This window comes from Mobula hypostoma, chromosome 23 (assembly GCF_963921235.1).
Source record: "Mobula hypostoma chromosome 23, sMobHyp1.1, whole genome shotgun sequence".
In the NCBI taxonomy this organism is placed as follows: Eukaryota; Metazoa; Chordata; class Chondrichthyes; order Myliobatiformes; family Myliobatidae; genus Mobula; species Mobula hypostoma.
Window position 1 is genome coordinate 54,434,900 of NC_086119.1, and position 10,409 is coordinate 54,445,308.

General features: G+C 49.7%; 1 protein-coding gene across 2 annotated transcripts in view; it reads right to left on the minus strand.

Moving 5' to 3' along the window:
* The window catches only part of LOC134336925 (protein CASP-like), a 621,546-nt gene that overhangs the window by 50,925 nt on the left and 560,212 nt on the right, over positions 1-10,409 (minus strand). For both annotated transcript variants that reach the window (XM_063031576.1, XM_063031578.1), the window contains exons 15-16: positions 10,266-10,402; positions 5,821-5,884 (exon numbers count right to left, since the gene is read on the minus strand). In XM_063031576.1, coding sequence (XP_062887646.1) covers positions 5,821-5,884; positions 10,266-10,402 — 201 coding nt within the window. The remainder of the gene's footprint in view (positions 1-5,820; positions 5,885-10,265; positions 10,403-10,409) is intronic.

The following is a 10,409-nucleotide window of genomic DNA, read 5'->3' on the forward strand; positions in this document are numbered from 1 at the left end:
CTGAATCCACCTGGCCAAACTTCCCTGGATCCCATGCCTTCTGACTTTCTGAATAAGCCTACCGCGTGGAACCTTGTCAAATGCCTTACTAAAATCCATATAGATCACATCCACTGCACCACCCTCATCTATATGCCTGGTCACCTCCTCAAAGAACTCTATCAGGCTTGTTAGACACGATCTGCCCTTCACAAAGCTGGACGAGTTGTACCCCAGGCTATTGTGGAAGGCGAGGGAGGAGATTGCTGAGCCTCTGGCAATGATCTTTGCATCATCAATCAGGATAGGAGAGGTTCTGGACGATTGGAGGATTGAAGATGTTGTTCCCTTATTCAAGAAGGGGAGTAGAAATAGCACAGGAAATTATGGACCAGTGAGTCTTACTTCAGTGGTCGATAAATTGATGGAGAAGATCCTGAGAGGCAGGATTTATGAACATTTAGAGAGGCATAATATGATTAGGAATAGTCAGCATGGCTTTGTCAAAGGCAGGTCGTGCCTTATGAGCCTGATTGAATTTTTTGAGGCTGTGACTAAGCACGTTGATGAAGGCAGAGCAGTAGATGTGGATTTCAGCAAGGCATTTGATAAGGTACCCCATGCCAGACTTATGGAGAAAGTAAGGATGCATGAGATCCAGGGGGACCTTGCTTTGTGGATCCAGAATTGGCTTGCCCACAGAAGGCAGAGAGTGGTTGTAGATGGGTCATATTCTGCATGGAGGACCTGGATGAGGAAGTGAAGGGATGGGTTATTAAATTTGCTGATGATACAAAGGTTGAGTGTGTTCTGAATAGTGTGGAGGGCTGTCAGAGGTTACAGCAGGACATCAATAGTATGCAAAACTGGGCTGAGAAGTGGCAGATGGAGTTCAATTTCAATCAGTGTGAGGTGGTTCATTTTCGTAGATCAAATATGATGGCAGAATATAGTATTAATAGTAAGAGTTCTGGCAGTGTGGAGAATCCGAGGGATCTTGGGATCCGAGTCTATAGGATACTCCAAGCTGCTGCGCAGGTTGACTCTGTGGTTAAGAAGGCATACAGTGCATTGGCCTTCATCAACCGTGGGATTGACTTTAAGAGCCGAGGGTTAATATTACAGCTATATATGACCCTGGTCAGACCCCACTTGGAGTACTGTGCTCAGTTCTGGTCACCTCACTACAGGAAGGACGTGGAAACTATAGAATGGGGTGCAGAGGAGATTTACAAGGATGTTGCCTAGCCTTTACGCAATTCACATTTTTCAGGCTTGGCGTACAGGTTGTTTTCAAGAAGGTGTCTGAATACCCTCCAGACATGCTGGACGTGCTCCTGATGAGAGCGGGAATAGATGAGGATGTCATCTAAATACACAAACACTAACTGGTTCAACACGTCCCTGAGCACATCGTTAACCAAGGCCTGGAATACAGTGGGGGTGTTGGCCAGACCAAAAGGCATCACCAGGTATTCATAGTGGCCATTAGAGGTGCTGAAAGCCGTTTTCCATTTATCACCTTCTCTTATGCAAATCAGACTGTAGGTATTGCGTAGATCAATTTTGGAAAATTTGGTTGCTCCCTGGAGATGTTCAAACACAGACACCAGCAAGGGAAGAGGGTAGCGGTTCTTCACAGTGTTGTTGTTCAGGGGCCGATAATCGATGCAGGGATGGAGCTTGCCATCTTTCTTGTTCACAAAAAAGAAGCTGCTCCTGCCGGCGAGGTTGATGGACGGCTTAATGCCTCCTTCATGTATTCCTCCATGGCCACCATTTCAGGACGAGAGAGGGAAAAGAGCCAGCCCGGGGGAGGACTAGTGCCAGGTAGGAGATCTATGGCACAGTCCTATGGCCGGTGTGGGGGCAGGGTGGTGACCTTTCTTTTACTGAAAACCACAAGGAGATTCACGTAACAACAGGAAATCTGCAGATGCTGGAAATTCAAGCAACACACATCAAAGTTGCTGGTGAACGCAGCAGGCCAGGCAGCATCTCTAGGAAGAGGTACAGTCAACGTTTCAGGCCGAGACCCTTCGTCAGGAGATCCGCATATTCAGCTGGACTTGCAGACAGGTCCACATCCTTAGTTGACACAGGAGGGGATTCATGGAATGGAGCTTGAGCTGGAGCCAGACAGGTAGACAGGCATTCCGGTCCCCACTCTCGGAGTACCTTCAGAGACCAATCGATCCGTGGGTTATGTTGGGAGAACCGGGGAGACGAAGTACCAGTGGCAGTTCAGGTGAATTAACCAGATAGAAAGATATTTCTTCATGATGGTTGCCTTCAAGCACCAGTTGGAGGGGTTGGGTGGAAAGGTGGATCTCGCCAGTTCCCAGAGGTCGACCATCCAGCACCTTGACGTTGATCTTTTCTCTTAATTTCGGAGTTGAAACTCCCCATCTGAGATGTGCACGAGATTCCTGGCTGCACCAGAGTCGATAATCACCTTAAGTTCATGGGTCTGAGAGCTCCAAGACAAGGAAGCTGCGAGCATTACAGAAATAGGGGAAGCTGACTGAAGAGTGAACCGACCCATCAGGATTCCCCTCCCTGCTGACGGGTATTCGCTTTTACTGGACGCTTGGAACGTGCCACGCAGAGGTGTCCTGGATCAGCACAGTAGAGGCAGGAACCTGTTCTCCAGCACCGCTCTCATTCCTCCTGAGACAGGAGCCTGCGCTCCACTTGCATAGGCTCCTCCGTGTCCGTGGGCTGGGCGCTGGGTGGTGAGGGAGGGGGAGAGGGCGAGGAAAGACGGTGATCAGGAAGTTTGAAACAATCTTTCTCTGCGCCACTCAGTTATCCGGTCGTCAACTCTTATAGCCAGATTAATCAGGTCATCCAGACTATCCTGCTCGTCCCGGACAGCAATCTCATGCTGGACCCCTGCTTTCAGTCCACGCTGGAAGGCAGTGATGAGAGATCTCTCATTCCAACCCATCTCTACTGCAAGGGTATGGAATTTGACTGCATTGGCTCTCACTGTTCCTCTGCCTTGGCGCAGGTCCAAGAGTCAGTGGGCAGCCTCTTGACCCCGTACTGGAAGATCAAAAACCCTCCTTAACTCCGCGGCAAAATGTTGAAACGACTGGGCTGCGGGGTATCAGTGCTCCCGTAAAGCGTTGAACAGGCTGAGTGGAGGTCAATCAAGAAGAGTGACCATGTACGCCAGTTTTCGTGCATCATCACCAAAACAACCAGGCTGGGCTTGGAATGTCAGCTCGCATTGGGTAATAAAATTCCTGCAGCCATCAGGATCACCAGAATCTTGTACGGACGCGGGTATCTGTGGAGGTCCGAATGCGGGATTCAGCTCTGGTCTGGCAGCGGGAGCGGGAGCATTAGTATCAGGGATTGTCAGGGCAGCAGAAAAGGAGGAGCTGCGAGATGCTGGGAGTGGGACTGAGGTGGCCTAAGGCTGCTGAATTGCATTGGTGAGAACATTAATGGCTGTCAGCTGATGCTGGCTGTTCACAGTAAGTTCGTGGAGAGTGGCTGTGAGTGTGGAAATCGCAGACACCTGAGTCTGATTTTCTGTGGTGAGCTGTTGAACAGCTGCGGCTTGGGATGATACCTGTTCCTCCAAGTGCGACGGGGCTTGTTGGCACGAGATTATCTGCCTCTTTGCCTCCATAACTTCACTGAGAACAGATTCCATTGCTTGTAACTTGTCTCCTACCTGACCAATGAATCTCACAGCCAAGGTCGGCTGCTCTCTCTCTGCTGGGTCCATCTTTGTGTGTTTGAGACTTGCTGTCACCAGGTTCGGATAGGGCCCAAGTGAGGAGTGAGAGACACTGAAGCAGGTCGATAGTTCACAAAACTTTAATGCGAACAGTGTTAAAGGGAAAAGAAAACAATAAACCCTACGCGAAACAGGGCCAGTAACTGAAACTCTCAAGTGGGAAATGAAGCCACTGTGACTGAAAAGAACATCTAATTATTAAATGAATACTGCTAGTCTTCAGAATCAGTTGACTCGATGGTCCAATTTCTCAGGCAAGGCCGATGCAAAACAAAAGTGAATCATTGCTGTGCTCTGTCCAAGTCTTGACAAGCACTATGATAAGTATGGAGTTAAATACTATCACAATTAAATAATAATTAGCTGACACTTGCAAATTCACAAGCAAAATTGCTGTATCTACTGCAATGCCAAATCCGTGGTTGTGACAATATTTCTAGCACTTCTTACTGCTCAATACAGATGTGCTCCAGGATATCAGCATACCCATCCCTTGACTCTCTGCTTCCATGATCTCGTTCCTGATGAATACCAGTGAGAAGTATTCATTTATGATTTTGCTCATATCCACTGGCTCCACCTATGATCACAGAGAGGACCTGTCGCTTTCCTAGTCACCCCTCTTCTTCTCGTACACTTACAAGAGGTTTCAGGATTCTCCTTAATCAGATTTGCCAAGTTCACCTCATGGCCTTTTTTTGCTCTGATAACTTCTTTTACTCCTATCCTTTATAAGGGTGACTCATTTGATACCAGCTTCCTGTACCTGACCTATACTTCCTTTCTCTGATCAAACCTTCAATATCTGGGTTCCCAAAAGTTACCACCTTTGGCCTTTGACCTAATAGGGTCATGCTAACTCTGAACTCTTACCATCTTCCACCTGTGGGGAATTGCAGCTGTTCCTGATCTCTGCCTGCCAGGTCCTGCGTACATTACTGAAATCTACCTTCCCTGCTTTCAGAGGTAGCTCACCGACCACCCTTATTTTCTTCCTTAAAGCTTACAAAACTCTGTTTGCCCAGATTAATACAGCACCAAAAACTCTCAAAAACCTGCTTAATTGACACCAGTTCCAACACCTAAAAGATGTTCTGTGACACTTTGCCAAAGCATATTCAACAGCTCCTCCCAAATACATCATCTCTGCCTCCTTTAAGTTCATTGGGAAACACTTTCCAAACCCTTTCATCTTCCCAGGAAAGGTAAAATACACAATTTCTTCTTCTCCTATCACGGGTGCTAGTGGTCCTGCCCTTTGGAACTACCTTATTAAGGTGAGTGGCCAAGTGGTTAAGACGTTCATCTAGTGATTTGAAGGTCGCTAGTTTGAGCCTTGGCTGAGGCAGTGTGTGTGTCCTTGAGCAAGGCACTTAACCACACATTGCTCTGCGATGACACCGGTGCCAAGCTGTATGGGTCCTAATGCCCTTCCCTTGGACAACATTGGTGGCGTGGAGAGGGGAGACTTGCAGCATGGGCAACTGCTTCCATACAACCTTGCCCAGGCCTGTGCCCTGGAAACTTTCCAAGGCGCAAATCCACAGTCTCATGGGATTAACGGATGCCTATTAAATTAAGGCTTCCATCTCACATCTCTTCCTTTCCCTGGCATATCTAACTAATGTGTCTGGGTGCTCAAGGCAGAGACTCTAATGTTTAAGTAGGTGGATGAACATTTGAATCACCAAGACACACTTGTCCCACCCCAAATTCAGGTAAATAGGGTGGGACAAATGTGTACTTTATGGTTAGAATGCACAGTGTGGACTGAAGAGCTGTGTGACTCTGTCTAAAGCATCTTGGGCAAGTGAATACAATCTGCTATTGGTACCATAACATGTGTGGAAAGAAAAGTCACAAGAATCAAGTACTTTTTTTTACAAGAAATCAATCAAACAACAGCCTTTGATCAGCTGATGAATTAGTTTGGCACAACATGTTGGCCAAAGAGCATCTTCCTGTTCTATGTTCTACGAATGCTATACCTATCCTAAATTCGCTATGACTTATCTATCAGAACCTTCCCTCAGATCAATCAGTTTATGTGAACATTGACTGTAACAGGCTTGTTGGTGTGTTCTTACCGAAGAGAGCTGTTGCTTCTTTGATGGGCTCTGGGATCTTCTCCATGTTGCCAATATCTGCTCCCTGATGCCAAGGACAAAACACAAATTGGTAAGACACTGATGAGTAACTATGATTTGCTCAGTTATAGGAAGAAGAATAACTTATGGAAAAAAAAACACAAGTTTGGAGGTTATTGTCAGATGGAATAGTCAAAAGCTTGAGTAATTCCCCGAGGGAGAGGTGAGATGGAGGAGGAAGGGGGTTTTCAGGAATCTGACAAATTTGTGAAACAGGAGGAAAGTCTTCTCACTGGAAGAATGAAACAGAGAGATAAGAACCCTCTTCATACAACTGATGAAGCAATCTTACTGTAGGTTAATGGACAGAGGATGACAATGGGCTGCAGCATAGAACTACATCTCGATCCTGACCAACGGATGTCACTGCCAGGAGATGGGACTTACAATACTCTGCTAGGGTCAGGCTGTTCAATATTGGACAGGACTGGATTGGAAGAAACAGCATTTCAGGATGTATACTATATACATTTCTCTGATATTAAATGTACCTTTGAAACCTTTGACTGGGTCTTCCTGGACATAGGCTGCCCCAGGTTAACCAGCAACTGGGTGGAAGTGGTGCTGTGTCTGAGCTATGGTCCTGCATTTCCCCAGGCTACATTCTTGATGAAGTCCTAGTGGCTACAGAGAGTGCAGAGGAGACTTACAAGGATGTTCAAGCAACATACATCAAAGTTGCTGTGAACGCAGCAGGCCAAGCAGCATCTATAGGAAGAGGCGCAGTCGACGTTTCAGGCCGAGACCCTTCGTCAGGACCTCTTCCTATAGATGCTGCTTGGCCTGCTGTGTTCACCAGCAACTTTGATGTATGTTGCTTGAATTTCCAGCATCTGCAGAATTCCTGTTGTTTACAAGGATGTTGCCTAGATTGGAGAGCATGCCTTAAGAATAGATTGAGTGAACTTGGCCTTTTCTCCTTGGAGCGACAGAGGATGAAAGGTGACCCGATAGAGGTGTGTAAGATGATGAGAGGCATTGATCACGTGGATAGTCAGAGGCTTTTTCCCAGGGCTGAAATGGCTAACGTAAGGGGGCATAGTTTTAAGATAGTAGGTACAGGGGGAATGTCAGAGGTAGGTTTTTACACAGAGAGTGGTGGGTGCGTGGAATGCACTGCCAGTGAAGGTGGTAGAGGCGGATATAATAGGGTCTTTTAAGAGATTCTTAGATAGGTACATGGAGCTATGTGGTAGGGAAATTCTAGGCTGCTTCTAGAGTAAGTTACATGGTTGGCACAACATTGTGGGCCAAAGGGCCTGTAATGTGCTATAGATTTTCTATGTTCTATTTTATTATAGAAATAAAATATAAGTTTAACTGATGTCACATTTAATCACTAAAAATAACAACGGACATTTAGAAGGTAAAACAATTGAACTTTCACTGAGATGCGATGCCTATCCTTCCAACACAAGGCTAAGCAACACACACTCTCCTCTCGGATAACTCCTCGAGATTCAGCATTTTCACCCAGTTCACTCCTGTGTCTTGCTGCACTATTGATTTCATTTAATTCCTCTCCCTCACTTTACCTTATGTTCCCTAACATTCCTGGGAGGATACAAGAGACTATGCAGGTGCTGAAAATCCAGGACAACACACACAAAATGCTGAAGGAACTCAGCAGGTCAGGTAGCATCCATGGAGCTTGCCCATACATTCCTACAGGGTAAAAATTCAGCTAGAAGAGGTGATGAACAAGGCATACTTTTACTTCTCTTCATTAGCTAGGACACAAAATATAAAAGCATGGAAGTCATATTACAGCTGAATAAGTCACTGGTTAGTTAAGCAATGTATACTGTTTTTACATTGTTGGGAGAATATCCTACAACTTTAATTGAGTATTTTAATATATTACAGCATTGATCAAATAGTCAGTGGAAAAGAATACTCCTGAAGACCACCCTACTGCACACCATACTGAGCCCCGGACCATCACTCACTCACCACACTGAGCCCCTGGACCATCACAGCCCCACCACAGCGAACTCCTGCACCATCACGGACCCACCACACTGAGCCCCTGGACCATCACTCACCCACCACACTGAGCCCCTGGACCATCACTCACCCACCACACTGAACCCCTGGACCATCACTCACCCACCACACTGAGCCCCTGGACCATCACTCACACACCACACTGAACCCCTGGACCATCACTCACCGACCACACTGAGCCCCTGGACCATCACTCACCCAGCACACTGAGTCCCTGGACCATCACAGCCCCACCACAGCGAACTCCTGCACCATCACGGACCCACCACACTGAACCCCTGGACCAGCACTCACCCACCACACTGAGCCCCTGGACCCACCCACCCACCACACTGAGCCCCTGGACCATCACTCACCCACCACACTGAGCCCCTGGACCATCACTCACTCACCACACTGAGCCCCTGGACCATCACTCACCCACCACACTGAACCCCTGGACCATCACCCACCCACCACACTGTGCCCCTGGACAATCACTCACCCACCACACTGAGCCCCTGGAGCATCACTCACTCACCACACTGAGCCCCTGGACCATCACTCACCCACCACACTGAGCCCCTGGACCATCACTCACTCACCACACTGAGCCCCTGGACCATCACTCACCCAGCACACTGAGCCCCTGGACCATCACTCACCCAGCACACTGAGCCCCTGGACCCACCCACCCACCACACTGAGCCCCTGGACCATCACTCACCCACCACAGCGAACTCCTGCACCATCACGGACCCACCACACTGAGCCCCTGGACCCACCCACCCACCACACTGAGCCCCTGGACCCACTCACCCACCACACTGAGCCCCTGGACCCACCCACCCACCACACTGAGCCCCTGGACCATCACTCACCCAGCACACTGAGCCCCTGGACCATCACTCACCCACCACACTGAGCCCCTGGACCATCACCCACCCACCACACTGAGCCCCTGGACTATCACAGCCCCACCACAGCGAACTCCTGCACCATCACGGACCCACCACACTGAGCCCCTGGACCATCACTCACCCACCACACTGAGCCCCTGGACCATCACTCACTCACCACACTGAGCCCCTGGACCATCACTCACCCAGCACACTGAGCCCCTGGACCATCACTCACCCACCACACTGAGCCCCTGGACCATCACTCACTCACCACACTGAGCCCCTGGACCATCACTCACCCACCACACTGAACCCCTGGACCATCACCCACCCACCACACTGTGCCCCTGGACCATCACTCACCCACCACACTGAGCCCCTGGACCATCACTCACTCACCACACTGAGCCCCTGGACCATCACTCACCCACCACACTGAGCCCCTGGACCATCACTCACCCAGCACATTGAGCCCCTGGACCATCACTCACCCAACACACTGAGCCCCTGGACCATCACTCACTCACCACACTGAGCCCCTGGACCATGACAGCCCCACCACAGCGAACTCCTGCACCATCACGGACCCACCACACTGAGCCCCTGGACCATTACTCACCCACCACACTGAGCCCCTGGACCCACCCACCCACCACACTGAGCCCCTGGACCATCACTCGCCCACCACACTGAGCCCCTGGACCATCACTCACTCAGCACACTGAGCCCCTGGAGCATCACCCACCCACCACACTGAGCCCCTGGACCATCACTCACCCACCACACTGAGCCCCTGGACCATCACTCACCACACTGAGCCCCTGGACCATCACTCACTCACCACACTGAGCCCCTGGACCATCACCCACCCACCCACCACACTGAGCCCCTGGACCATCACTCACCCACCACACTGAGCCCCTGGACCATCACTCACCCAGCACACTGAGCCCCTGGACCATCACTCACGCACCACACTGAGCCCCTGGACCATCACCCACCCAGCACACTGAGCCCCTGGACCATCATTCACCCACCACACTGAACCCCTGGATCATCACCCACCCTCCACACTGAGCCCCTGGACCATCACTCACCCACCACACTGAGCCCCTGGACCATCACCCACCCACCACACTGAGCCCCTGGACCATCACCCACCCACCACACTGAGCCCCTGGACCATCACCCACCCACCACACTGAGCCCCTGGACCATCACTCACCCACCACACTGAGCCCCTGGACCATCACCCACCACACCGAGATCCTAGACCATCACCCACTCACTATTCTAAGTCCTGGGACCGTCACGTACCCACTACAGCTCTGTCATGGACATCACCCCCAACCAACTATAGTTACTGAAGGACTAACATGGAATCAGCTTTTGTAAATGAACAATTGTTTGGAGTGGTTGTCAGCTGGAAATGCCGAAGGCCGTCTTTGTTGAATAGCAATATGTGAAGATTCTGCTCAAATGGAACAGAGATTGTACCTCTGCATCAGGGCGTTGAAGGGAGGATATTGCCTGGACGGTGCTGAGATCTTGCTCCAGCTTTATGATGAGCTCCTTTTGTCCTGCTGTGGTCTTCACTGCCTCAGTGTACTGCATCTGCAAGTCAGCACAGCGAGCTGCAGT